Source organism: Genypterus blacodes, unplaced genomic scaffold (genome assembly GCF_046128005.1).
Source record: "Genypterus blacodes isolate CSIRO-AG114 ecotype Tasmania unplaced genomic scaffold, CSIRO-AGI_Gbla_v1 ptg000029l_1, whole genome shotgun sequence".
NCBI lineage: Eukaryota > Metazoa > Chordata > Actinopteri > Ophidiiformes > Ophidiidae > Genypterus > Genypterus blacodes.
The window spans coordinates 1,307,759-1,335,551 of record NW_027466842.1 but is presented as its reverse complement, the minus strand read 5'-3'; the positions used below and the strand labels follow the sequence as shown (position 1 = coordinate 1,335,551).

Genomic DNA, 27,793 nt, shown 5'->3' with positions numbered 1-27,793 from the left:
GCAGCAGCCAGAACACATTATTACACACAGCTGCTGCTTTACAGTGGTAATCATACTTATTATTAGAGCATACTAAGATATTTCTTTTGAATATTTATTCAAGCATATCAATCGTTAGTCAAAGGCAAATGTTAATGTTATTGATATGGTTGTCAACTGGTATACAAACAAAAAAAAAACCTGTTGAAATGTTGATTTAAATGTTTGGAGTTGTATATTTTGATTGCATTAGTCTGGGCTGGTGTTGTCGTTTTGTACTGTACAGAAAGAGAATAGAAGTGACAAACAGGAAATAAGAGCACACATCAGATCTTCACACCTCGCTGAAACCAGATGTTTTCTGCAGAGATGTTTAACATCCTGTCATAGAGAACAATCATCTGAAACTTTTTCTTTGAGCAAAGAACAGACCTCATCCTATCTGAGGCAGCGGTTTGAAGCTATGGCAGTACAAACAGAGAAGTGTTACATGACCCAATACAAACACATTACGCAATACACAAAGCTTTTTGCATTGCAGACTGGACTTCCATGTAGTTCTCTCTTAGTACGCACACTAGATTACTGCTCATTATTATTTTGGTCTCGGCATTTTCCATTTGACATGTAGAGCCAGAAATACACTCAGCATTGCCAGAAAGTCATCGGCGTCTGATCCGCTGAGGCATCTGGCACATTGCTGACAGTAATAACTGTGGCGGTGGAGCTGAACCCTCACAGACAGGCACACTGGTGGAGATGTGTGACTGGGTGGCGTTAATTAGTTTAGATTATTAGTAGTTTTTCCTGCTTTGACCAAATACGTGGAAAAGATATAACAAAGATTTTAAAGGTCATACGGCCTAAACAGGTTAGTGAGTAATCAATAATTGTGCTGAGCTGCTGCTGTACCGTCAGATGGAGACGTGTAGGAGGGAAAATGGCTCATATGGGAATGATGATGACGCATGGGAAATTTTACAAAATTCGTTTACAGACAATTGGTTTCGTGGGTTTGTCTGGTTTTTGATTTGTAATTTCTATGTTTTCTTCGAGTTTTATTTCTCGTAATTTTGAATGAAACAATGAGACCGTTGTTATTTTATTTTATTATTTGTTATTATTTCAGTACAAAATCAAGACATTAACGGAATTTATCATATTGTTTTAGGAGTATTTCAAAGATTCATGTCCAGATTTATTCCCCCAAAGAAATCTGATGTTGTGGCTTCAGATGAGGATCCTGTAAAGCTGGAAGGAAGGAAGACTGACTCATTCTAGAAGTTGCATGAAATACCAACTGTAACTTTGTAAGACATACTTTGTAGTCACACAAACCTTTGAAAGTCCAGCAATGATGTATTATTGTGTAATATTCAAGTGAATGAAGACAGTAGGGTGACAAACACAGGTTATGTAGAGATGACACAGTAGGGTGGACGCATCCGTATTATCCATCAGTATTTACAGGATGACATCATGGTATTATAATCCTGATATTTGATATTGCCGTGGCTGACTTGAGCCTGTGTACTGTAGGTGTCTAATCTGCAGATCTTTTACATGCACGCATTGTTTATCCTTTATCTGCTTTGATCTATATTCTCTCCACAGCAGCTGCAGTAACACCAGTTTCTCACCAACATGCCTGATGTTTACCCGAAATCAGCATCTGTGCCACTGTGTCTTTTCAAAGTCAGTAAAATGTTGCTGTCTCCTCACTTAAGCCCGCCTCTCTTTTAGTGTTTATGTCTGGCACCTCATCCTGAAATGTGATGTTGCCAGGATTAGCTGTTCTCCAAACAGCTGCTCTGTTTCAAAGGCAACACATGAAGTAGAATTATATTATTCACAGAAAGAATTGCAATGTCCAGCTGTCTACATCTGCTGACTGAACTGCGGCCTCTTCTTTATTACCTATAGACTCTCATATTGCCTAATGGTTTCATATTCATATATTTATTTAACAATGACAGACAAAGTGTGTTTGCTGCAGTGAGAGGATCGTGAAGGAAGGTGTTTTAATTTCCCTTGCAGATAGAAACTACACTATTGTTTAGAGATTTATAAATAGAGACTCGGCCCATGAGGATGCAAAAGCAGTCTTCAGCCATCAGCGCTCATGTTTTTGCATTTATTCGTCTGTATTCCCTTTCCTTGGTAGAACATTTGCATTGACGATAATATGCTAAATAGTTTGACATTACATAACAGTTTGTTGTCTACTGTGTGCAGCACTGCAGAGTCGGGATAGAACTGCAGCAGCATGCAGAAGAAATGCGTATTTGGCAACAAGTTCTGACATCTGCTTCTCTTCCCACCAGGTTTAAACTCTAACAGACAAAGTATAAGGAAGCAGAATATTTAAATGAGTTTTAAAAAAAATCTCAAATTAAAGGGGACGCTGGTGTTAAATAGAGCTCAGTATTAATACTTCTTTATGTGCAATTCTCGAAAAGACTGCTGATAGAACATCATTTCGAGTTAACTTTACACCTAAAAGTTAACAGAAACCACACCACCACATCCTGGCACCACATCCTGACCAACTGGAAAAACTGATGAAAACCCTTTTTAGGTCAACATGGAGACACCAACAGTGCTGTGAAAGCCTTTAATATGGATTTTCAGATATAGCTTCAGACCTTTTACGAGATACACGCCTTGCAAACTTTCATCACCCCAAAACAAGTCTTTTATTGCATAGTTCCCTTATCAGACGCCAAGCGACAAGAATTTCTAATCTTAGAGCAGATAAGTGGAGCAATTCTGTGAACACTATTGGCTAATCGACAAGTAAACCAATGATGGCTCCCTTGTGAAACTTGATAATTGGCCCAGATCTGGCAACCATCCAGCTCATTGTTACATGGGCAGGGGTGTGAAGGTGTATCTCAACTTTGCTTTGACGCCACCAAGTTTCACATGAGATTTGACTGAGCAAAAACCGCAGTAACCGATTGTAAAACGTTCATAGCATGCATTTAACTGAACTAAGGTTGTTCCTCCTCAAATGCTTTTGTTTAAACCATTCCCTTGTGATTGGGTCTTTCTGCCAGCAGATGGCGCTATACTACATGTATTCTAAGCAACTGAAAAATAAAGCTGCAGTTGGTTTACTTTTATTTCTCCATAAGAGCAGATTACAGGGACAATAATGTGAACCCTGATACAGCCGTTTCTATAGAATCCCTCTATTGGACGAAGTTAGAATATAATAAACGAAAACACTTCAATTACAGCAATTTCATTTTATTAAGACATTCATACAATTCAGGGAAGAAGAAATCTGAAAGGTAGTCAAGAGAGATAAATGACAATATACTCTGCTAAAGGCTAAAACCACGTCGGCCCCATAAGGCCGGGCAGCGAGGAAAACGCTAGAGCGAGTGGAATAAAAAACATAGTACATTTAAATTAACACATTCACAAAAGATGATAATAAAGCAAGTGCGTCTACAGTGCAAAATGAGTGCCTAACATCTAAGCGGACCCACAATACATCGCACAGACGTTAGCATAACAAAGTGTGCTGACTTTATACAGCACTTATACCTTTTAGTCCACAAGTACGTTACCAAACGGTGGAGAACATCTACTACACACGTCATCGAACATGTAAAGAAATACCTGATAAGGACCTTAATGTTTGCAGACCCCATAGCTTTATAGCTCCGACCGGCCGACCGTTCGAGGTTAGAATCTACAACTGTCCGAGAGGGACCACCATTAAAAACACACCTCCCTTCACCGCACACCAACATATTCTGATCCAAACTTTAGCATTGAGAAGAGTTTTTTTTTTTCCTCTCGAATAATATAAGCACAATGCAAGTGGACGATCGCTATAACTGCGTTTAAACAAAAAAACAGGGAGGACGAGATCTCGAGAGCTCAAATCAGGTCAGCCACGTTCATGGGCATCTCTTCCACAGCTGTGTTGTAAAATGACTCGATGTCGCGCAGGATCCTCTTGTCCTCCTCGTTGATGAAGTTGATCGCAACTCCTTTTCTGCCAAATCGGCCACCGCGGCCGATCCTGAATGAAGACAAGACGGCCAGGTTAGACTCGCCTAAGTACAAGTGACTTGATTTGGGTGCGGCGGACAATGTGACTTACCTATGAATGTAATTCTCTCGGTTTGTAGGAAGGTCATAGTTGATGACCAGAGAAACCTGCTGCACGTCGATCCCACGAGCCTTGAGAATTTAAAATTGAGTTACATTTGTTAATCTCAGAGGCCAGAGAAGCCAGAACACAGAGCACAGTTTAGTTAATGTCGCCCATGAATAAGTAACAGAGTCCTACTTTGAGGAAACCATTGTGGAGCACGGGCCCTACTCTCCCAAAAGGTGCTGCTGCTTAGTCATCATGAGACGCTCGCAGAATTATAACATTTTGGGTTTTTACCTTCACAGCCGCAATTAAACCTTTCAAACATTATTTGTCAACCAATACTAACCAGGAGATCCGTAGTGATCAACACTCTGCTTGATCCAGATCTGAACTCCCTCATGATAACGTCGCGCTCTTTCTGCTCCATGTCGCCGTGCTGTGGAGAGAGGAGGACCGTCTTACTAAAGGAATGTGCACCATCACCGCTGAACAGCTGGCGACACAGATGGTGTTCAGGTGCAAACACGCAGAGCTGGAAACATAACAGATCTTACGAGAGCAGAGATGGTGAAGTCCCTTGCGTGCATCTTCTCCGTCAGCCAGTCCACTTTTCTCCTGGTGTTGAGGAAGATGACGGCCTGCGTGATCGTCAACGTCTCATACAGATCACACAGCGTGTCCAGCTTCCACTCCTACAGAGGTCAGTTACAGACAATAGGTCACGTTTCAGAGCGTGGCCAGAGCGATCGTTACATTCTCTATGAAGAACTACTGAATGGACTTGTCGCACAGAATCTTGAGACAAGGGACACTGGACATTAAGAAAGAGGTCCCTCCTTGTCTCATTTAGGACCCTGTGGCTCTGTTCTCCTTCCCTGGTGTACCCATGCTTACACGGCCACATGAGCCAAACCTGAGGCTTGGCTCCTGCAGTTCCAGCAGGGTGCTTTAAAGAGAAGTGACACGTACTGCAGACACACACACACACACACACACACACACACACACACACACACACACACACACACACAGGGCTAACGAATGCTTCAGCAGCTCGCCCACTAACCTCTCGCTCCACGTTGATGTAGAACTGCTTGATGCCCTCCAGGGTCAGCTCTTCCTTCTTCACCAGGATGCGGATGGGCTCCCTCATGAACTTCTTGGTCACTTCCAACACATCTGCTGGCATGGTAGCGGAGAGCAGGACCACCTGAAGAAGAACATCCATCAATGCTGCACCGTGCAATAGAAACACCACAAGACTCCACAAGTGACAACGGGAGAGTGGCACATTGAACATAGACGTTATCTGTAGCACTGAACCTCGAGAAAGAGGCCAACGAACATTAAGAAAGAGGTTCCACCACATCTCATGTTCAGCACAGTGCACCTTCATCTCCTTCTGCGCAATACCCTGCTAGCATTATTGCATCAAACAGACGAATCTGGATCACACAATTATAGCAGACTTCTGTTAATGCAGAAGAGTGTTACTTACACACTTACAGGGGACAAACCAGGTAGTAGTCGCACCCAAACCTACCTGAATGCTTGTGTTCAGCTTCTGGAAGATTTCATAGATCTGATCTTTGAAACCCCGACTCAGCATCTCGTCAGCTTCATCCAGAACAAACATCTTGATCATTTTTGAAGCTGCAGATAAATGGGGGAATGAAGGTCAAACCACTGCAACATTACAATAGAAACGGTGCACTGCTGCTCTACAGGGCCGTGATGATACCTACACAGGGATTTCCTGTTGATCATGTCATACACACGTCCTGGGGTGCCCACCACTATGTGAGGAGCTTCAGCCTGGAACTTCTGGATTTCAGTGCGGACGCTCGTCCCGCCGATGCAGGCGTGGCAGGTCGCCCCCATGTAGTCACCAAGAGCCAGGATTACCTTTTGAATCTAACGAGTGGAAAAGACAAATGTGTTCAGGGCAACATGCAGAGGACGGTGATGACAATAAGATGAGCCGATTTGAGTGATCAGCGAAAAATAGAAGGAACTCTCCATGATAGAGTCAGTCCCGAAAGATGGTATGCCATCATGTCACTCAGGTTCACAAACCAACAATTCATTTGTACTGACGCCACATCACCTTACAGACCAATGCAGTCATGGACAGGGACTACACCAATCTTTAGACGACACTTGTATCAACAAATGTTTGATAGATTTGGAAATAATACCTTAGTACTTGAGTGACTGTCCGCAATATGCTGCCTAGGTCGTTAGAGACTGCTAAGGTAAGCGTGACCTCAGGAACAGCATACCTGCTGAGCCAGCTCTCTGGTGGGGGCCAGGACCAGAGCTTGAGTTTCCTTCTGCTCTATGTCCAGCTGCTGCAAGATAGAGATGGCAAAAGTGGCCGTCTTGCCAGTGCCTGACTGGGCTTGGGCAATGACATCGTAGCCTGATGGCAAACAGACAGACAGGTGAGGCTTACTCGCATTGCAAAGTGTGTAACATGCAGCCAAATGTGAGGTTTGATAGTCGAGTCACACATTAACACAAACATGCGACCAAACCAATGTAAGGAGCTTTGAGTGATCAGTGAAAGAAAAAGTTATCCCCATTGAACAGTAAGTCCCGAAAGATGGTAAAGCATCATTTCACTCAAGTTAACTCCATTAGCAAAACTTTAATGCAACAGTAAATTGAAGCTTGGCGTACCTTTGATGCACGGGATGATTGCCCTCTGCTGAATGGCAGAAGGTTTCTCAAAACCATAGGCATAGATTCCCCTGAGGAGAGACTCCTTCAGGGCCATCATGTCAAAGTTGTCAGTAATCTCATTCCAGTTGCTCTATATGACAAAAAAGGACACTGGTCAGAGAGTGGAAGCATGAAGATGATGTTTCCTTAAGTTAATTTTACTTTTAATCTAAATTGCTGGTCAAGCTGCATTTACCTCGATGATACCATCAGGCTCCATTCCATCTGGCCCGCCATGGTCTCTCTCTCTTGAACTGTTGAAGACAAAACAATATTCACCTTTAATGGAAAGCTCATTAATATTCAAGTAACAGTCATATTTAGCGGATTGGTGGCCAGCTGTGATAAAGGTATGAGACAATCACAACCACGTGTCGGGTGAGACGGCCGTGATCACTTTATAAAATCTCTCAAACAAAACGCCGCATGACGCATATTCCCTATCATATCATTAAGAGCATCAAAGGGTCAAAGTTGCCTGGGTAACGCCCTGAAGATCCGCTTACTAAGTCCGGGACTTCACTCAATGCACGTGCAAAGTTCTACGGAATGGCGGAGCGTCAGACACGCGTGCCTGTTACGTCATCAACTGAAAAAGGGTTTCACGAGGGGTAAAGCCGCCCACGGTCCTGCGCATGGAGCTGGTATGTCTGGTTATGGGCGCGTCAGCCCACCTCCGGCGTGTTTCAACATGGAGCTTGGCGATAGCCAACATGTCGGACAGTCGGGCCTGTGCCGCTTACAGGATACTAGGCCCGAGCTGCAGTCTGGCCTAATTTACCCGCTTAAATTCGGGCGGGTACGGAACACCGTAAGCAAAAGTCAATATCACAACTAAACGACTACTTATATATAATGCACACGACGTCAAAAAAGAGACGGTTAACTCTTTAAATGGCTATGTTGTAGCTGCAGGTTAGCTAATGTGGATACTAAAATTTAGCATTAGCACACAGCGCCTATCAAGATAAAGACGCATTTCCCGATAAATTCAGCACCGTGTAAAGTAAAGACCGACTCCGTGCGCTTTTATGTACATAAAAACGAAATATCTGAGTAAATATTGCCATGAAATACGCGATTATACCTGTTGAAGTCAGCAGATTCACTAGACATGGTACGTTCCCAACTTCAGCATGCGACTGGAAAGATCGTTGATGGCGACGCCAAGCGGCTTTATAAAGCCGGACTACTTTCACAGGTTAACGTAACGCCAATATTAGCCCAACAACACATTCTCTCTCGGCTAGTAAAATAATTTGCATTATGTTTTACGTTATTTTATTTCATTTATATACAGAAGCGTGTTTCGGTTAACAATAAAAACGCGAAAAGCGTCTGGGACTACGTTTCTCGGCGGAATGATATTGCAGTAAAAATAGGTGCTGCGGTTGCTCTAGTGAGTCTCGCAGGTCAAAACTCGCCTGACAAGGTGGTGCGTCACATTTAGGGACCAGATTTATTGATGCTCAAACCAAAATGGCGTTACATAAACTGAACAACTTGATTACACGAATTCCAAACGTGAGACATTTAAAGACAAGATGTATGTTTTATCATGAATAAACTTTAGAATAGAGCAAGCGTCATTACTTTTGTCCTATTTAAACATTACATTTTATATATTATAATATAACGTTGCAAATGGACACCTTTACAGTTTTAAAGGCACTTTTGTTATCACGTTTTTAGAAGGAGATTTTGATGGTTTCACAACACAGAGGTCAATGGGAAATTGTGTAACTTTTTTTTTTATAAGTAGTGATCAGTGAATTACCAAACTGTCAGGTATCTCTCACACACACACAGATCCTGTTTTTCCAGTCTAATTGCAGGGCATGTATATTCTTTATAAGCTTCTAGTTAGACGACAGGAAACTTGTTACCATATCAAAATGTTCTTAGTTATTCATTAAACCATATAAGATCATTTTCCCCCTTCAATTTTGAGGGTACAGACGGAACTCTATTTTAATTTCCTAACTCTTGATCATAATTGATGTTCTTCAGGATCCAGTTAACGTACAATGGTGTAGTAGTTGGAGAAAAGTTCCTCTCCTGCTTTAATGTCTCTGAGTGACACCAGCACTACGCAGCGTAAAGGCCTCTGTGTGTCATGGCTGTACTTGACGTTGGGGAGATACTGGTGGAGCTCAAAGGGAAACCCCTCAGGCACGTCATACTCCTGGTAACACACATTGGCAGGCCACCGGTTGGAGCAATTGTTCACATACTGTCCAACGGCAAGTGGATTGTGTGGCGTCGCGGTCAGCCAGCTGGTGTCACTCATCATGAAAGGACCTATTCTGTCCCTGCCACTGCACGACTTGTACACCATTTTAGAAACACCTTTATCATTCCCATCAATCAGGACACCATCAATGCATCGGAACACGAAAGGGTTTCTGATGGACTGGAGGAGGATGGGGTCATAGGCCTGGTAGACTGTGCCTGGGTACATGGCTACTGTGGCTCCTTTAGGAACAGATCCTCTGGACACAAACACTCCAGATCCCGCAAAGGGCAACGTGCTGGGCCTGCGCTCAATGCAGAACCCCAGAGATCGGAACATGGCATCGTGTCCACACACACGCTTTCCTCCATAGTGCTCTTCATCCGTGAAGGAATGAGTGTGAGCCGCCCAGAGGTCTCCACGATCCGCCCTGTGAGGTCTGACCAGCAGCCTGAGCAGCTTCAGCAGGCTCTCCGACACCTCCTCGTCTGGGAGCAGCTTGTCTTCGGCGCGTCCTCTGACTTGTCGAAGAGTCTTCTCGTTTTCTGTTAGATTCAGGATCACCCAGGGCACAAATCTGTGTCGGTACGATTTCCATTTGTTCTGAAATCTTTTAAGGACTGTTCTAAACATTCAGAGCGACGTTTGACAAGTACGGACCAGGGGGTATTGGAGGGACGCAACTTCTGGAGCTACTTCCGGTCGGCTGTTTCCAAACAAATGCACCACTGTGAAATTCCTACAGTATTATTTAATCTAAATGTGTGATAAAGCGCTTTTAGAAGGGAAGAGTAGTTACAAACGTTAAAATAAAACAGTGCTCGATAGGTTTTGTGAGTTTCAAATATTATATGCAGACTCACGGGGCAGATAAGTGTCATGTCTTGCTTCGAATGGGGGCTATATGGCTGAATATAAGAAGGGAATCGCTCGCCGACGTTTTTAGAGGAACGTTTATTAACTAAAGACGTATCATTAGTGTGACGGCTGTGCTTTTATTCTGAAGAGCAATACTTTAGCTGGACGATTTTTCCCGGAAGTCCGACAGACATTTCAGTCGTTAGCCAGCTGGATGGGTGGAAAAGGAGTCGTGCAAAGACAAACATGGTAAAAAACTCGTTTAGTCTGTGTTTGATGCTGCAGATTTAGCTGAGTCTCACACACGCACATTATTAAATGAGTATGAGTAACATACATGTGAATCCTCGCTCATAGTGTTAGCTTGTCCCTTTGTAGAATGAAAACAAACGTTGCCCTGTACGCTAGCATTAGCCAGCTAGCTTACACAGTATATAACAAATTCGCCTCGTTAGCCAACATTGCCAGACACGACCGATTAATCGTATTGTAGAATAACGAGAGTCACGGAGAAAACTGGACACGGGTTTAGCTTTAATGGCGGGGTGGGTGTGTTAACGGGGATGACAGCCAACATACTATGAATCTGTGTTGTCAGTGTTGCTTGTCAATGCTAATCAGCGTACAGAGATGATGGAGTTAACGAGCTTCACCTTGATGCTGGCTTCGTGTGTGCGTGTGTGTTATAGAAGTCAGTAGTGCTTATTGTTGTGAGTAACCATGTAAGTAAATAAGAGTCTGGATTCTGGGAAATTGTAGATTAAAAGCTTAAACAAACATTTGAATAAAGTTCTAGATGATCTGATAGCCTAGATTGACATGTATCCTATTTTTCCAATGTTCACTAGTCCAATTTGACAAATAGTACAGGTGTGTATTGCATGAAATCATTCAGAAGTCACGTGTTTGATTTATACTCACTAGGTTTCCTGTTTCTTGTCTTTGTGCAGAACAAGCTGAAGTCCTCACAGAAGGATAAAGTTCGTCAGTTCATGATTTTCACTCAGTCCAATGAGAAAACCGCGCTGGCCTGTCTGTCACAGAATGATTGGAAACTAGACGTGGCCACTGACAACTTTTTCCAAAACCCAGAGCTCTACGTCTCGAACCTAAAGGGAGCTTTAGACAAGAAGAAACTCGATCAACTCTACAGCAGATACAGAGGTAGGAACCATAAAGCACCCATTCACTCACCTCCATCCTTTGATTCCACATGTTAAAGTGATTTTAACTCTATGCACTCTTGCCGCTTTAGACCCTCAAGATGACAACAAGATCGGTATCGATGGGATCCAGCAGTTCTGCGACGACCTGGGTTTGGATCCGGCCAGTATCAGTGTTCTTCTCATAGCCTGGAAGTTCAGGGCGGCGACACAGTGCGAGTTTTCCAAACAGGAGTTCATAGATGGCATGACGGAGCAGGGGTGAGTGTTGATCCAGACGCGAGGAAATGAGAGGGGAAATGAGGGATAACCTATCAGATCGTAGACAGAGCTACAATCGGGAACAACCCAACTCAAACACGCTCACATCCCCGTTTTACCTGGAGTGACACAGGGTCTTAAGATTGGAAATTGGAGGTACAGACTTCCCTGAATGTCCCATTCCACACATGAACCTAATGCAGGAAGCGCCCCTAGACATTTTCCCGGGAAAGACTGCATGTGTGAATGAGGTCACTCTGCGTTTACAGCGACTCTTTCGAATAGGAACGCTGCGTAAAGTCGACAACAGAGTTGTAGTTGGATTGTGGCATAAACCTGAAATCTGTATATTGACTCCAGGTCATGTTTACGTCTCCACATCGACCGTGTCCTCATACAGATACAGGCCCTTTCACTACAAAGCTTATTTCAATCCTACAAATACGTACAATACATAATAAGCATGCATACCATTCCAATTCCAAATCACTTCTAGGTTTGGATATTCCAGGTTTTCTAATCTAGGCTGATCTGTTCATTTCCTGTTTGACAAATGACTTGTAATTGAGTGATACTAGCACCCATGTTGCCCGTTTCCGTGTCAGATCAGTCACCTGTCTCCCTAAAACGTTGTTGTGTGTGTTTCCAGGTGTGACAGTATAGAGAAGCTTAAAGCTCAACTGCCAAAAATGGAGCAAGAGTTAAAGGACCAAGGGAAATTTAAGGACTTTTACCAGTTTACATTTAATTTTGCCAAGAATCCTGGCCAGAAAGGTTTGGGTAAGAAACTTGAGTTGGTCATCTAATCTAATTGTTTCTTTCACGAGACGGCGCTTTTTTTCTCACCTGATTTGTTTCTCCTTTTAGATTTAGAAATGGCAATTGCATATTGGAATTTAGTACTGGCCGGAAGATTCAAGTTCCTGGACTTGTGGAACAAATTTTTAGTTGTAAGTCAAGAACAACATGTCTGCTTGATTAAAAGGAATCTGTAAACACACGCCTGTAGTGACCTTTCTCTCTCCCGTCTCTCCCGTCTCTGTCACGTTTTTTGCAGGAACACCACAAAAGATCAATTCCCAAGGACACATGGAACCTCTTATTAGACTTCAGCACAATGATCACAGACGACATGTCAAATTATGATGAGGAAGGTTTGTGTGACGTTCATTCACAGCTGGATAGAAAGTGTGTGTATGTGTGGGTGTGTAATTCATTGCATATCAGTTCATCATTAACTTACTAAGCTACGATTGGACAGTTGATGTTTGTGGAAAGTCAGAGCTCGATCCGTCCTTCCCCCTTCTGTTTGTGCCTGAAGTATTCAACCTGAACTCTTTCTACTAATCACACCCTCGCCCACGACTTCACCGCCTGTGTTTTGTCTTGTGTCGTGCGTGTTTCTCAGGAGCATGGCCGGTCCTTATCGATGACTTTGTGGAGTTTGCACGGCCGCACATCGGGACCAAAAGCACGGCGGTGTAACGTTTTTTTGCTCCGGCTGAAAGGAAAACATCAACAGGAGCACTGGACGGAGAAACAGGGGGACCCGCACTGAGCTGAGATCTATGTTGCCTTTTCAACCCTCAGGACTGAAATATTTTACACAACAGAGACTTTATATATATATGTGGTTATGTACATATATAAAAAAAAAAAGGCAAATCTCTTTGTCAATTGATTTGTGGTGGTTTGGAGTTTTTAACTAAAGTATTGGGATTTTGTGCGTACCTAAGCCAACTACAGAGGAGTCGACGACATCTCGGACCGTGCTGATTCGGCCTAGTATTTAATCGAATGCGTTTTGGGCTCCGTTCAAAAGCACGTAGATAGACACTTTTCAGTTGTAATCTAAATACAAGGGGGTCCATGAGGGGAGGTCACACTTTAAATATTGAATTTTAATACTCTTGTGTGCATTCCTGATTCCTGTTTTTGTTTTATTGATACATTTGTGTGGCAAGTCAGTATACAACATTGATTGTAATTTTAAAGCATAATGCTGTTTCTTGGACACAAATGTCAAAAAGATAAATAAATGTTTTTGATTTGGTATCTTTAATATTTCCTGTGTGTTTCTGCGTACAGATTTGGATGGATAACGGTTAAGAGAGCACGTTCAATGTTAATAATCTTTATATTATTTACTGTTATCATCCAAGGACATCCTGTACCGTCAATGGAAAAGGTTTTTTAATTTGTTGTGTCATTTCTAGCGAGGGGTGCACGGTGTTGTTGCTGATTTATATTAAATCATACTTTATTCTTGGAGGCTAAACTTTGCTTTACTATTCCAGGTCAGTGCTCTTGAGTTCATGGTTCTGTAATATTGATGGTGAGACTGTCATGGCAACGTCTGCGAGGTGACAGATCAGGGCTTTGTTGGACAGAAGTAATTGACATTTTCTGACTATAGATCTAAATGTGAATTCATTTATCATGATTTGTAAAAAACAAAATCTATCAAAAGCAGTGATGTTTATTAGAAATTTAATATGTATTTAAATTGCTTTTTAATTTTCATTTGATTCTTCAAAATAGCCCCTTTAGCACTTGAGTGAGTGACTTAACTCTTTGTTTGCCTTATAAAATACTCTAAATGTAAAACGTCTCTTCAATAGTCAAAATTAAATCTGTTCATATTTTTGTGTCAAGACATGGTGGAGCGTTTTGTGTCAAATAAAATGTCAAATTAGAATATGTACTTTTAAGTTAATTTACATGCAATTTTTATAAAACAAAATTGCAAATCCAAGTTTACAGCAAATACATTTTCTTTGGTCTCCTAATTTTATTTACAATTTAGTATTTTTTGGTTCTCACAGTCTCCACTTATTGATATGGTATTAATTTGACTTGTTCAACTTGTTCTTGAGAATCATTACAACTAAATGAAATTACAAATGAAAAATAAAACTTGTGTAATTTTGGCTCTATGTTTGTATGATCAATGTTCAGACTTGTGTTTGTTTAACGTATAGGCCCATGGGACTGAAGCGCTGTGCTGCCTCCGTGTGGCAGACACGTGTACTGCGGTTGTCAAGGGAGACTGACAACAGACGCTGTTGGAAAACCTTGACAAAGACAACAATACATCCACCGGTTTAACAGTCATATTAGGGTATTCACTCGTTTACTTTATGATCATAATTTCTCTGTCTTGTTTGATTTAAAAGATGTCGACTCTTCTCAGTTCAACGTTTGCTGAGATTGGCTGGGATGACGAGTTTCATTTACTGGAAACAAACGCTGAAAACAAGGCTTTGATAGAGGAGGTGAGTGTGAGGATTTTATTTCAAATTTAATTTACATCTATTTCCCTGTAGTCAAATGTTTTTGTCACTCGTGTCAACCAGAGTCCAGACGTTTCCTCTGTAATTAAAGATGCTTGACTTCTGTGTGTGTTTAAATAGATACGACCATATTTTATTATGATGTTAATTTATCAACAACACGTATCATTCTAGCCGTGTGTAAATGTCACACTTGCTGCTTGTAAACATTTCAACTGAGTTTATATTAATCTAAGGTGCATATATGTGGAATGTGGGATGACATAATGCAGGGTTTAGTATTCACTTGCTTTGCTTTGTTATGGGAGTTGTTATTGTCCATTTTGATTTCATATATTAGTTTAAAGTTCTTGAAAAAAATGTGATTCATTTCATGGTTCACTGTAGTTAGTTGCTATACCAGTTGTACAATGTTTCACAGTTGTAATAGGAGGTGATCAAGCTGTCATCCAACGATTTAAACAGGTTATAGACAATCTGCCTTCTTTCCAATCAACAGATTCGTAAAAAGGACAAACAGTTGATGCAACTGGAAAACAAACTTGAGAGTAACAAGGAACAAAAACAATTAATGTCTGACTTCCTCAAAAATGTCAAGCGTGAGTTGGAAAACACAGAGGTAAGTCAGAGATAAAAACAACATATTCATGATGTGTCACACAATGTGTCTCTTTTGATTTCTATAAAACACAATGTATAGTAACGACAGATTTAAAGTAAAATGCTCTTTACACAGGTTCTTTGTTCTGCCAAGGAAAGAGAGATCGAGTTGGAGAAGCACCTCACAGCCCTTGCAGAGAGAGAGACAGGGCGAATTGCCCAGGAGACCAAAAAGCTGGAGAAGGAGCACCGATCTTTAGGGGAGAGGACGAGCACCCTGGAGGTCACTTACATCTAATCAACACTAATATAATCTTTACTTTACAAGCAAGAATCCAATGAGAAACACAGAGGATCTTATTATAGCTGTTATAAAGTGACCAGAATAGAGGAACCTCAACATGACACACACCTCTAAAGTAACACACCCCTTCCCACATCTACAGAATCACATCTTCAAGGCCAAACAGAAGCTGGAGGCCTTTAGGAGCCAGATGAACTGGAACCAGCTGACCATGGAGGCCTTTTTGGAGGAGTCGGCAAAAAAGGATGAAGACACCATGGCCATCGTCAAATACGCCCAGCAAGATGAACAACGGATCAAGGTGAGTGAGAGTGTAGCTGGATCGATCATCATTACACACACTCTGACTGGACACTAAACAGCTTCATTATGTCTCCTGGTGCAGTCGCTCACTTTGGCCATCGAGAAGAAAACGCTGGAGGCCAACGAGAAACGCAAAGTACTGGACAAGGAAATGACCGAGACCATATCCACACAGGTAAGAGTGGAAGGAAGGGGTTAGTAACTACGGTAACCAGAGGTCAAGCAAGCAAGCAGCCTGCAGCGACCTCACCATCAGCCTGTACTCACTCAACTCAGCTTTACATTCATTACAATTGTTACTCATTGCCATCAAAATGTCTGGAGGAAGACCTTTGTTACTGGCAAAAAGTGCCCAAACAAATTTTTTGTCATCAACCCCAAGTCCAGCCTCATGTGTAATTGTTACCTTTCGTGGAGATTCGTTCCCTCCGTTGTGTCTCTGGCACTTTGTATTGCGTCTTTCTGTCAGTGAAAGGGAATGGAGGATTGTGTCAGCTATGACATCATTCATATGACATAATGAAGGATGTCATGAACATCATTAATTATGGCATTAGGGGGCGTTTGGGTGATTCCATTTATGATGTTATTAACAACGGTGACACGCTGGTGTGGTTCCATTCATGTCTCCCACTTCTTCAGCTTGGTATTACTAATAAAACACAAAATAAATTTGCCAATAAAGGAAAATCCCCCTATGCAAATGCTGGACCCTTGAAGAATGTTTGTACTAGATTCCGAGATGATTGGAGTTATAGTGCTTGTTGTATTGATCTATATCAGATCAATATCCTGCTGCCCGTGATTTTTACCCGCAAGTGCACAGGGGGATCCGGCACGCAGTCCGTTGCCGGCACACTTGCCGGTAAACCAGCGTGTCTGTCCCCCCCCCCCCCCCCCGTAACTCAGGGGGGTGACGATATTAGACCCGGAACCGCAACCAGTTTTGCGCGCGCGGGCGCCGGGAACGTCACGGACAACACGTTTTTGCTTTTAGGTTATTTCCGGCCACCGGGACTACCGTCCGATGACACCAGTGGGACGATATTAAACCCGGCAACAGTTTTGCGCGCGCGGGCGCCGGGAACGTCACGGGGGGGGGGAGAAAAAGTTTGAGAACCACTGATCTATATACATGTACACACACACACACACACACACACGCTGTCCTAAGCTGCTTCTATCCATGCAGGCCACGCCCCCTTTTGTCATTTCTGCCAGTTGGAATTTTGACTGCTGCTGTATTGAAAATGTAGAATGAAAAACAAACCCAGATGAGGGAAAATGGCAAAGACCTGCATTTCCCACAGGACGTCTTGTACCCAACTCAAACTGCACTGCAGCAATATGTGTTTCCTTGATATCTTAATGTTCAATTTAGCTTAATTTATGTTCCCTCTACTGTCACACACCTTTTAAAACTATGACTTTATTTCTCTTTGTTGTCCATGATTATATATGTTATACATCACAGTCTGTCCCAATGTCTGTGAGAGTGAATCTTCTGCTCTGTCGACAGATTGCTTTGGATAAGACTACTGAGAGTTTACAGCAGGTCCACCTGGAAACACAGCAACTAATTCACCTGTGGGAAAACACCATCAACCAGATGAAGCACAGAGACTCTGAGATGCAGCAATGTGCGCTGGTATGTGAAACAACACTACTGCTGACACGCCGGAGCAGAATCTGAAGTCTTACATTCCTGTTTTCCTCCTTCAGAAACTTGCCCAAGCCAACCAGGACATCCGGCAAAGGAATGACACCATCAAAGAGAAGAGGCACCTCCTGGAGACGCAGAAGAAGGAAAATAAGGAAGCTGAGAAGAAAATCTCCACGGCCAAGCGACAGGCGGTGAAACTGCGGCAGGAGTTGAAGGAGCAGGAGAGTAACTGCAGCGCCCTGCAGGATGAGGTCAGCCTCCAGTTCAGCATTTAACTCCAGTGAACAAAAACAAGCATCAAAATGTATTGTAGTTCTTAAAGCTTTGTGCTCATGTGTTTGCAGCTGGAAAGTTGCAAAGGAACACTGAGCAAAGCTACTTCAGATGTGGCGTCTATGACGTTCCACATATCCAGCATGAAGAAAGACATCCAGCACAACAACGACAAGTCAGTGACATATTAATATATGTCTCCATGTCATGGGAATAACCGGCCCAGTCCCTTCATCGTCCCGGCTCTCTGCGTGTTTACGTTCGTGTTTTAGAGTCGAGAAGGCCCAGGTGTACAACACCGCCCTGGAGGAGAAGCTGAAAGTTGTGACAGAGACGTCACTTAATGAAGAGCAGAGAGCCGGACAGATGGACCAGCTGCTCAGAGACGAGGAACAGGCCATCAAGGTGAGCGCCCTGCTGAGTGCTTTATGCTCCACTCAAACTGATGTGACACAGTTTTGGACAGACAGTAGAACGCTGAAGCTTTGCCTGTCTGAAGTTTAAAAGATGGTGAACTCACCCTCTGTGATGCTATCTGCTGTCCACCTACACACAACGTTACTAACAGGATGACAGTGCAAGCAGGCATCTTCAACACAGGACAATCAGAACAGAACAGAGGTTCCAAAATCCCCCCCTAAAAGTAAACAAGAAAATGGAAATCTGTATATATGGACTCATAGACTTTTTATGAACCTAATCACATAACATCTCCATGTGCTGTAATGTCTGATATAACACAGTTTGTTTGTTTCTGTGACTTGGACACAGGAGTTGGAGTTCCAGCTGCGTAGCCACCGGGAGGAGCTGTTCCATGTCAAACAACACTTGCAGGACCTCAGGGCGAAGGAGAAGGATTCTCTGGCCCAGAGATCGAGGAGCAAGTGCTCCATCTCCGGCCTTGAGAGTCAGCTCCACAAACAGGAGAGGGAGCTCACCAAGCGGGAGAAAACACTGAACCAGCAGGTATACACACTCGCCACACAAACACACACACTCTGCACAGCTGTGACCCTCGCTGCTACAGGCGAGGTTCAACCAAACGTCTCTCTTTGTTTCCCTGTATTGTGTAGGAATCTCATATAGCTCATCTGAATGGAAAACTGGCACACCTGCAAGGTCAAGTTAGCCTGGAGGAAAAGGAAACGCTCGAAAAGAAGATCACTGAGCTGACCGACGCCCTGGAAGAGAAGAAGATGGTGGCCAACATGCTCACCAACCTGCTCAAGGAGTGTGAGGTCAGCCTGCATCCTGTGCTCTGCTTAATGGTCAATATGTTCCAGATGTGTTTTCCTCATGTTGTTATGTGGGACAGGATGACACTCGCCTTTTGAAGAAAGAGATGTCGAGTACAGAAGCACAGACCAGCGATCTGAACGCCAAGGTGGAGGAGCTGCAGCTCATCAGCGACGCCAACGACAAAGAGCTGAAGAAAGTCCAACTACGAAAACAGGTGAGAGTCTGACGCCACCGCCAGGTATCACAAATTCACCTCACCGCCAGGATTTTTGCTGGAGTCCTTCTGACGCCTGCGTCCTCACCAGGACACCATGGTGGACTACAACATCATGAAGTTGGAGACCAAGCGTTTGAGGGATCTGCTTTACAACAAGGCGGACAGCGTGCTGTCGCTGGAGAGCAGCAAGCTGAAGCTGCGGATGGCCATTGCAGAGAGGGAGGAGGAGAACAACGTGTGCAGAGAGACGCTCAGCAAGCACATCAAGATCAGCCAGGAGGAGAGACAGAAGCTCAGGTAGGTCTCACCTCCCTCAGCAATACTGGCTGGCAATCAGGTTCCTGTCACACAATCTATTAACAGCGCAGCTTAATTTACCATCTGATTCTGTCCCAGTCTGGAACTGAGTGAGAAACTGGCCAAGATAGACGTGATGAAGAACAGATTTGAGATCTTGACCATTTCGATGGCGGCACCTGAGGGCGAGGAGGAGAAATCGCAGGCTTACTACATCATCAAGGTGAGAGGTCCTCCATCGCACCGCCACAGCGTTGACACTCGGAGCTCGCTTTTCAATCACTGCTGTGCAATTTTCACCAGGCTGCACAGGAGAAAGAGGAGCTGAAGAGGAAGGGAGACACTCTGGATGCTCAAATCCGTAAAGTGGAACTGGAAAACAAGGCGATGGAGAACACAGTCCAGCTGCTCAACGACAGCAACTCAGCGTTCCGTAAATCCCTCAACAAAGTGATCAAATCCAGTGCGTATGAGGACGCAGACTGTAAATCTGCACACATTCAAGTATCTGAGTGGAGCTGATGCAGAAAAATCCCAAAATGCAACATGCTGATGGTTTTTGTCTGTTTTTCTTCCAGGTGCAGAGCATCGGGAGAAGCTGAAGCTGGAGGAGCAGCTGAGAGCGGCGGAGGAGATGCTGAAGTACAAGAGACGACAGATCCAGGAGCTGCAGCAGGACTTACAGGTCATCTGTGTTTACTGTGTGTGGGGCTCGTCTCAGTCATACAGGGCATGAGGAGTGTGTGAGGTTTAGTGTAATGACTGAACCCAAAATGTGAATCTAGGTTTTGTCCATTTCAAAGACTTCTTTGATTCTTCAGTTCTAAACGAAGCCCAGAGAACTAATGAAGTCTTTCAAACGAACAAAAATGTCAGATTAAAAACTTTGGCAATGTTTTTCTTGCAACAAATCTGGATTTCCCTGCCAAGCCTGTACAAGGTTTCCATAGTGACAGTGTGTTGTTGTGGAGTCCTGACCACAAATCACATGACAATGAAATGTGAATGAATTTTCCAAGGATGTTATCTTATTCCATGAATGGTTTCAATCTTTTGACAAATCATTTCAGAAAATTCATCTCCTAGATTTTTTTTTTTTTTTTTAGTAATTTGTCTTGTGAAGGATTTTTTTTCCGAGTTCAGGAAAAGCTGCAAATTTAAGTTTGAGTAAAGTTTATAAATGAAAACAATCTACTTTAACGCTTTCTTTAATTTCTTGTTTTCTTTTTTTCTTGTCTTTCATTTATTCCTGTGTTGACTTCTCTTGTGTCCTCATTTCCTGTCTTTCCTCACAGAAGTAGCTTTGCTGTATTGTTTTCTCCCGTCTCTATTTCAGGTCAAAAATAAACTCGTCCGACAAGTCTCATATCTCAGACATCTAGCAATTCTGCATGACTTCCCGGTGAGTGTGTGTACCCTCACCACATGCTGTGTTGTGTTGTGAACAAGCGGGTGTTGTGTTTCCAGGACATGAACAATACCATGGAGCGCATCCTGCAAGAGGAGAAACCCGAGAAGGACAAGAGAGAACACAAGCTGTCACTTATCAGCAAACTGAACAAAGAGAGAGACTCCCAGCATGAGAAACTTGACAGAGCAAAAAAGCAGGTTTGATGCTCACCTGTGGAATTAACCCTCTGCTGTCCAAAAATGACTTTCCCTTCTTATTAAGTTTGCCTCATTTGGCGCCTGACATTTCTGCCTCATTTGTGGTTGATGGAGCGAGCGTGAAGGAGTCAGAATGGATCATGATGACAGTGGAGCGCAAAACAATGTGCAAGAATCAAATCAATCTCACAATTTAGGAAGATTTGCTTATGACTTGAGTCTGATTTGTTATTGTCTCATTATTGTCCCTGATGTCTGCAGTGCTCCAAACTGAGCAAAGAGATCCGCTCGGCCAAAAACACCAGGACGGAGACCTCAGAGGAGAAGAACATCAAGCTGAAGGAGTTGAGAGACTTTGATAAGACGTTCAACAGGATGCTGAACGAGATCATGGGGGATCACCCTGACCTCCGACCTGTGTTTGAGAAGTACTTCCTGCAGGTATAACATAACATAACATAACATAACACGGAGCTGTTTGATACACAGAGGGCTGCGCTGTATCGTGATGTTTGCTCTTTGCTTTGTTTTCAGGCCAACCAGCCGCTTCCGTCACCTCGATCCACACCGTCCAGTCACCGCAGCTCCAAAATGAACTCCGCCCGCAGCTCGCCATCTCTCAGGTTAGATCACTGCCACCGTCCACAGAGTTGGATGAGAATTGAATGAAATGAAGGAATATAGAGAAGGGGAGAAATATGAGCAAAGGGTGAAAATAACTTCCGAAAAAAAAACATGTAAGAAAAAGAAAGAAAACAAGAAAACTTTCAAAAGTAAAAAGTTCTTGTGTGCAGAATAATAGAAATACATGCATTTTGATATAAAAAGGGAAGAAAAAATGTAGTTAAAACAGCAAATAAAATACATTTTGAGTACTTAAGTTTAATTATAAATGTTCTTTTCACTTCTGATAGCAGTGAATGTAGCTACAAATAAACAGTACAATCTGAGCTACAGTAGCAGTATCACAGCAGTAGTGTGAGTGCTGCTCCACTGTAATCTTGTGTGTTTGTGCTTCCTCCAGGTCTGCTGCCTCCTCAGCCAGCAGCAGCCCCAGGGTCTCTGTGCCTCATTCCCCTATATCTAAGAGCACAGAGCTGGGTCTGGGTCTGGGTCTGGATCAGGGTCTGGGTTTGGATCCGGGTCTGGGTCTGGGTCTGGATCAGGGTCTGGGTCTGACTGTGACCTCCGCTCCTCTCACTGCGTCCCGGCGCTCCAGCACCGCCAGCAGCAGCAGCAGCAGAGCGTCAAAGAAGCTTTAACAGCAGCTGGAGCTCTTGGTGAATGACTTGCAGGCATCAAATTTAGAACAAGTTCATATTTACAATTACAAATAGAAAGTTGATCAGTTAAAAGATGAATCAATGAAGTAGAGGTATATAAAACAAAGAATTGTCAAATCGTTTTTTTCTGTCAACTTTTTGGGAATTGGGGTTTGTGCATTAAAGGTGATGTATTCTGCTTTGTTTTCCTTTAAATTATATTTGAATACACTCACTTGTATCATGATTTAATAGTGGAAGTGTGAGTCTGTGTTGAACAAATGTCAAAGTTCTGTCTATAGAAATGCATCCTGTAAGTGGAACCCTTAGGCTCCTGAAACTTCCTTCTTGATTCTTCCTTTACACCTATAACATGTTGACATTAACATGTTCCACGCCTTCCCACCCTCACATGCATGTTAAGCAACAGTTAAGTATTTAGTCTTAGCTGACCTTCTGTGTTTTTCCTGTTATCTACACATTCCACTGTTTTACTGTTGTGACCATTTTTGTAGCAATCAATGTAATAGTTTCACTCTGTGTACCTTCTCATCATGAACTGTAAAAGCCCCTGATGATCGCCTTTCAACAACAAATATTTAATAGTTAATGATTCATTAAAAAAATCTGAGTTACTTCCTTGACGTTGCGTTGCTTCCTCATATTTCAGTCATCAGTCCGGATTTGCTCTGCTCTTGTTCCGGGAGTTTCTTTGTGTCTTTATGTTCACTGATGATATGCCAACACCACGGGGTGAGAGTGTCAGTTTATCATCCGGAAACTAAACTAGCCAGACGTTCCCACTGTCTCAGTCCACAGCCTGAACATCAGCATGTTGACGCTGATCCTTTTTACTGCCTGTGTGGCGTTAACCGCCGGGCAGACAGGTAAGACCAAACACTTTATTATTGAATTCTTCTCATTTATATTAGTAATTGAGCTCTTTTTGTGATCTGTGTAAACGCTGCATGTTGTGATTTTGTCGTAAATGTTTCCCAGGATCGCTTTCACAAAGGATTTCGACCACAACAGCTCCCAGTCCGGTTTTGAGCCCGGCACCTGTTTCAACAGGGAACGGTGAGTACATTTAAAAGCTCATGTTGCTGAAACTAATCTGCATTAAATTTGCATTGTTTTAATCCATGTGATGTGTTTTTCAGTTGTGGCCATTCTTCAGACATTTGTCAAATCTTATCAGGAACTAAATGAAACAACATTCGCCCCTTTCTTGAGTCGGGTACTTGTCTTTGTTTACTTTCTTCCTTGTGACTTAATTGTCCATTAACATTAATATCACAGCCAGTTCTGTTATTTATTTCTGTACCAAAATCATAAAAACTGATGAATGACCTCATAGTAAAGCAGGAAGTGAATATGTAATGTGTTTCTTTCAGCTGAAAGACTTCATCCAAGCGTACCAGCCCGATATGGACTTCAGTCTGACGTTGAAGAACATCACCAGAGTCTGAAACTTCACAGTTCATGTTTCACCTGATTCACCTGGTTTGTGTGACCAAGTAGCTGGATTAATGACCATGAAGCGTTAGTATTGAGAAGAGACTTTGAGAAGCTGCTCAAAACTGTGCACATGGATTTTTACACTGAATAGTCATTATTATCTTTAAAATTGGATCAAATGCTTGTTTTTGTCAAGTTCTGATTTTGTAAAGACATAAAGATGTTGGTCAGAAAGTCACAAACTCTGTATAATTATTTGTTTCTCTCACCTCACATTAACATGGATATAACCAGGTTGCGTCAGGTGTAGACACAGGAGCTGAATCCAGGACCTCCCTGTCCAAAATACCCACAATGCACTTTGAGGATTCTTTAATGTAATATTCCCAGATTCTTTTAATTTAATATTTAGAAATTTTGAGTTCCAAAAACAGTTGAAAAGGGTATTGTGTATTTTTGCCAATTTTTCCTCAGATAATTGTTCTTGTCTTCTCTGCTTATATCATCAAATGTCAGATCTTTATCCCATTTTCAAGGGAATGTGTAAGGAATTCATTAGGACAACTGCACTTGATTGCTATAGTAAAACGTCTTAAATATCCACATACTTTGTTTCCACTTGCCCACAATGATTTCTCATATTGTAAAAATTATAATCCATATCAGCAGCTGATTACTGACAGAAGCATATGAATTTAGAGGATTAAACTTTGTTTCATTCCTTTAACACAAAGAGTCGGCCACAGGTTTCACACACAGGCTGATTATCACACACAGCTTCACATTTACAGTCACATTTCCTGTTGGACTCATGTTGGACTCAAACATACAAACAATGAGTCTCCAAATAACAGATTTATCTAGACATTGATAGTAATAAGCTAAGTAATAATGATAAGTAATATGTAACCTGTAAGCATTCATGTTAAAAAATAAACTAATTCAAGCAGGTCCAGTCTAATCAAGTTTATGTTTGTACTCCACATTCCCATACAGTGTCTCAAAGTCAATGTGGAGGCAGTTTATGAAATTTAATGAAGATGTGTGGTCTGTTTGTGGTCTGTAAAACGTTGATATACTGGCCTCTTGTGGCCATCCACAGTAGTACAACAGGGGCCTGTTCAAAGCGTATACAATCCAAGGAAAGTTGATTCTGAGATCCTCCTTCCATGAGTCTCTGCCTGCACCATGTTAATCAATGTAGCTGTGTCCATTTTCCCACGTGACCTGTGCCTGCTGCCCTTTAAAGCGCCCTGTGGGCCGAATCAGTCGACATTTAGAGGCATTTTAAGATACAAGACCCGACGCCTCCGCTTTACACCATGAAGGCGACATTCCTGCTGATGGCTCCGGCTCTCCTGCTGGGAGCCACTATCACCAGCTTGCTTGTAGACGGCGGCCCTGCACAGTGCAAAGTGAAATGGTACGTGACAGCTTTTACTGGATTAAACACTGATACTATAACACATGTGGGCGACTGGATTGCTTTCAAATAATTGCTGTTTTTATTGATTGAGATTCATTCTGGGAATCAGATTGTATTTATCTGTCTATCTATTTAAAATGTATTTTTTATTACATATTCTGTTCCATTAAACAGTTTAATCCTGCTCCTGTCAGCCCTCACACACCTTCATGGTCACTTCTGGAGTTTTTTCTGTCATTTGTTTATTGCTGTTAAGTTTGTCGCTGTCAGATGTTGTAATGTTTGGTAACTTCTGTTCTACAGGTTTATATGTTGAATGTATTGAATGTCAAAGGTGAAGCTGGTGTTAATCTTCACAGAATCCATGGAGTTCAATGCATCATGTGAACCAACAAGCAGAAGTAATGCATTGGTGGTGGTGTTTGGATCGCATGAAATTCACCTTTGACATAGTTAGACCATGTCCACAGCACTTCATCATCCTGTGCAGACACATTTCTCATGCTTGTTATCTTGGACATGGGGAAACTCGCAGGATTCACAACAGTTGTTTTAGTGAGAAATTAAAAATGTTTGGGTCTCGGTGAGTTCTGATGTTCGCTCTGTCCTGCAGGTTGTTTGACATCTCATGCAGTGAAGTCCACGAGCCTCTGGTGAACCAGATCAAGGCCTGGCAGATCATGAGCAGCTGTGTGTATCTAGGAGAGAGATGTTCATACCAGGTCAGGAATCATCTCATTTCACCACAAAAATCATGTTTTTATTGAAATTACCCACATTTGATTTAAACACTGTTGTTTCAAACTGAGAGCTGAAAGCTTAACTGCACCATAAAGTCTGTCAGCCACAGTTTAATGTCTGAAGCAGGATTCACATTTTGCAAAAGAGGACTGTGTGTGATTTAAATACACTAACATCACATTTATAAACATATATTAAAGGTTAGAAAACATTTTCCCCACAGCTACAAAACATCTCAAGTAAGACTTCACAGTACTTTTTGTACTTCTGCCAAATGGAAACAAATGTCAATATCAATCTCGCATTATATGTCAGAGTTGTAAAATAAAGAGAGGAGATTTTTTAAAAGTAAATTTAGGAAAAAACTACATATGAAATAAGGGGATGGTTATTTAAGTTAAAAACATAATTTTAACAGGCAGAGGGCATTGACACATAAAACTAAATGTGTCTTAAATGCACCGTTCATGTCACGTGTTGATTGGCCAGGCAACATGTAACAGAGGTTATGCTATATAATCTCAGAAGGAAAAAAAAACGTTCAGGAAGTGCTGTATTATACTGCAGTAATGAGGGACAATAACAAAAAACATAATAAAGAACATCCTCATATCCTTTTAAAGAGTAAGATGGTTGTGTTGATTCTGGTTGGAGCCCATTGTGGTTGTTGTTATGACCTATTTTCCATCGATTCAGCTGTGTCCTATACTTGATTATCCTGGGCAGTTCAGCTGTGTGTTGGGTGACAGTTGATACACACCCTGGACAAGCTGCTGGGCTCTTACTTGGCACACACACACACACACACACACACACACAAACATTCACAGACAGAAGTGAGAGTTCCCAGTCCTCCTAACTTGGCCTGCTGTCCTCCTCTTAAAGACCATCCATGAAGGGTGTTTTTGTTGTTTTCTTTGTTTGAGGATGATATCACTTTTAGGGCCTTTAACTTTACTGTCAAGTCTAATTATGATATGTCTTGGTTTTTGTGCCACGAGTCATTTTTGTTTAGCCGGTTTAATTGCTGTTTCCCGATCGAGTGTGAAAGAATCCTTCCAAAATGTATCAAATGAAAAACAAGTGTGCAGGAATCTACTAGAATCTGTGTCATTTCCCCAATTATCAACAGCTGTGACCTCGGAAAGTTAAGAAGTATGAAATGTGCAGCATGTGATGTTCCTGTCACACTTCGTTTACCGTGGAATATGTTGCAGCTCGTGTCTGCAGCTCCATACCTGATCAAAGCCACACACACATCTCAAAGCACCATGAAAGTGGACGACCTTTCCTTCCTTCTGGAGCAGTCCACAGTGTGCAAAATGACTGTAAGTGCACTGTTCCACTTCCACTCTGTGACCAAACACTGAAGCACAATCTCTCTCCCTGTATCACAAACCCAAACTCATCATGTGACGCTTGTCGTGCAGGGCGAGTCGGTGTCCCAGTTCTCCAATGATCCTTTAGAGAACAGCACCATCTTCTGCAGCCTCCAGAACCTGATTGAAGGTGACTACTTCTATCTTTGAGTGCTTCCTGTTGCTGTTCGGCTTGAGGTTTTGGTGGAGGTTTCAGCCTGCAGGCCGAGCTTTACGCCCTCAAATGTTGTAGATGTGAAACCATAGTAACCTTGTGTAATGCAAAAAACATTTTGCAGGAAGCGGTCTGACTGAGGCTGAAGGATACAGGCAGTTCAGCAACAAGTGGATCTGTCCTGGGTTTGATGCCACCAACTGTACCTACGCCTGACCTGTTTGTTTTAGGGTGAAACGAA

The 27,793-nt window shown here is 42.5% G+C and overlaps 4 protein-coding genes, 1 long non-coding RNA gene and 4 other non-coding genes across 9 annotated transcripts; 3 read left to right on the top strand and 6 right to left on the bottom strand.

The window, feature by feature from the left end:
- Window positions 1-3,215: 3,215 nt before the first annotated feature.
- eif4a2 (eukaryotic translation initiation factor 4A2) lies at window positions 3,216-8,009 on the bottom strand. Its single transcript, XM_076144548.1, has 11 exons — window positions 7,908-8,009; window positions 7,017-7,074; window positions 6,779-6,911; window positions 6,379-6,518; window positions 5,842-6,010; window positions 5,640-5,749; window positions 5,163-5,306; window positions 4,651-4,788; window positions 4,443-4,532; window positions 4,100-4,179; window positions 3,216-4,018 (listed from the first exon to the last, which is right to left on the bottom strand). Exons 1-11 carry the CDS (start codon window positions 7,934-7,936, stop codon window positions 3,874-3,876), a joined length of 1,236 nt encoding a protein of 411 aa, XP_076000663.1. The 5' UTR covers window positions 7,937-8,009; the 3' UTR covers window positions 3,216-3,873.
- LOC142994413 (small nucleolar RNA SNORA81) lies at window positions 4,876-5,057 on the bottom strand. Its single transcript, XR_012961356.1, has one exon. It is a non-coding gene; the product is annotated as a small nucleolar RNA SNORA81 (small nucleolar RNA).
- Window positions 5,404-5,584, bottom strand: LOC142994414 (small nucleolar RNA SNORA81). Its single transcript, XR_012961357.1, has one exon. It is a non-coding gene; the product is annotated as a small nucleolar RNA SNORA81 (small nucleolar RNA).
- Window positions 6,085-6,160, bottom strand: LOC142994415 (small nucleolar RNA SNORD2). The gene has a single exon (XR_012961358.1). It is a non-coding gene; the product is annotated as a small nucleolar RNA SNORD2 (small nucleolar RNA).
- Window positions 6,650-6,723, bottom strand: LOC142994416 (small nucleolar RNA SNORD2). Its single transcript, XR_012961359.1, has one exon. It is a non-coding gene; the product is annotated as a small nucleolar RNA SNORD2 (small nucleolar RNA).
- A 49-nt stretch (window positions 8,010-8,058) lies between the features above and the next one.
- On the bottom strand, window positions 8,059-9,736 carry setd9 (SET domain containing 9). The gene has a single exon (XM_076144549.1). It carries the CDS (start codon window positions 9,684-9,686, stop codon window positions 8,838-8,840), a length of 849 nt encoding a protein of 282 aa, XP_076000664.1. The 5' UTR covers window positions 9,687-9,736; the 3' UTR covers window positions 8,059-8,837.
- Window positions 9,737-10,098: 362 nt separating this feature from the next.
- dcun1d1 (DCN1, defective in cullin neddylation 1, domain containing 1 (S. cerevisiae)) lies at window positions 10,099-13,397 on the top strand. The gene is made up of 7 exons (XM_076144550.1): window positions 10,099-10,160; window positions 10,862-11,075; window positions 11,167-11,335; window positions 11,985-12,115; window positions 12,203-12,285; window positions 12,393-12,489; window positions 12,744-13,397. Exons 1-7 carry the CDS (start codon window positions 10,158-10,160, stop codon window positions 12,818-12,820), a joined length of 774 nt encoding a protein of 257 aa, XP_076000665.1. The 5' UTR covers window positions 10,099-10,157; the 3' UTR covers window positions 12,821-13,397.
- A 1,114-nt stretch (window positions 13,398-14,511) lies between these two features.
- On the top strand, window positions 14,512-24,459 carry ccdc39 (coiled-coil domain 39 molecular ruler complex subunit). Its single transcript, XM_076145133.1, has 23 exons — window positions 14,512-14,610; window positions 15,128-15,247; window positions 15,365-15,511; window positions 15,675-15,833; window positions 15,918-16,010; window positions 17,355-17,483; window positions 17,558-17,749; window positions 17,843-17,946; window positions 18,044-18,176; window positions 18,543-18,737; window positions 18,845-19,009; window positions 19,087-19,224; window positions 19,316-19,524; window positions 19,624-19,747; window positions 19,828-19,987; window positions 20,103-20,209; window positions 20,992-21,132; window positions 21,394-21,573; window positions 21,667-21,755; window positions 22,157-23,281; window positions 23,394-23,471; window positions 23,555-23,631; window positions 23,789-24,459. Exons 1-20 carry the CDS (start codon window positions 14,512-14,514, stop codon window positions 22,392-22,394), a joined length of 2,922 nt encoding a protein of 973 aa, XP_076001248.1. The 3' UTR covers window positions 22,395-23,281; window positions 23,394-23,471; window positions 23,555-23,631; window positions 23,789-24,459.
- A 1,462-nt stretch (window positions 24,460-25,921) lies between these two features.
- Window positions 25,922-27,529, top strand: LOC142993996 (uncharacterized). The gene is made up of 3 exons (XR_012961335.1): window positions 25,922-26,000; window positions 27,237-27,347; window positions 27,450-27,529. It is a non-coding gene; the product is annotated as an uncharacterized LOC142993996 (long non-coding RNA).
- Window positions 27,530-27,793: the final 264 nt, after the last annotated feature.

Coding starts and splice junctions, on each gene's coding strand:
- eif4a2 (XM_076144548.1), bottom strand. CDS start 7,936: ATGTCTAGTGAATCTGCTGACTTCAACAG. Junction 7,075..7,907: donor GAATCTGCTGACTTCAACAG/GTATAATCGCGT, acceptor TGTCTTCAACAG/TTCAAGAGAGAGAGACCATG. Junction 6,011..6,378: donor CCAGAGAGCTGGCTCAGCAG/GTATGCTGTTCC, acceptor TCCACTCGTTAG/ATTCAAAAGGTAATCCTGGC.
- setd9 (XM_076144549.1), bottom strand. CDS start 9,686: ATGTTTAGAACAGTCCTTAAAAGATTTCAGAACAAATGGAAATCGTAC.
- dcun1d1 (XM_076144550.1), top strand. Junction 12,286..12,392: donor TGTGGAACAAATTTTTAGTT/GTAAGTCAAGAA, acceptor CGTTTTTTGCAG/GAACACCACAAAAGATCAAT. Junction 12,490..12,743: donor GTCAAATTATGATGAGGAAG/GTTTGTGTGACG, acceptor CGTGTTTCTCAG/GAGCATGGCCGGTCCTTATC.
- ccdc39 (XM_076145133.1), top strand. CDS start 14,512: ATGTCGACTCTTCTCAGTTCAACGTTTGCTGAGATTGGCTGGGATGAC. Junction 19,525..19,623: donor GAGGAGAGACAGAAGCTCAG/GTAGGTCTCACC, acceptor ATTCTGTCCCAG/TCTGGAACTGAGTGAGAAAC. Junction 19,748..19,827: donor AGGCTTACTACATCATCAAG/GTGAGAGGTCCT, acceptor AATTTTCACCAG/GCTGCACAGGAGAAAGAGGA.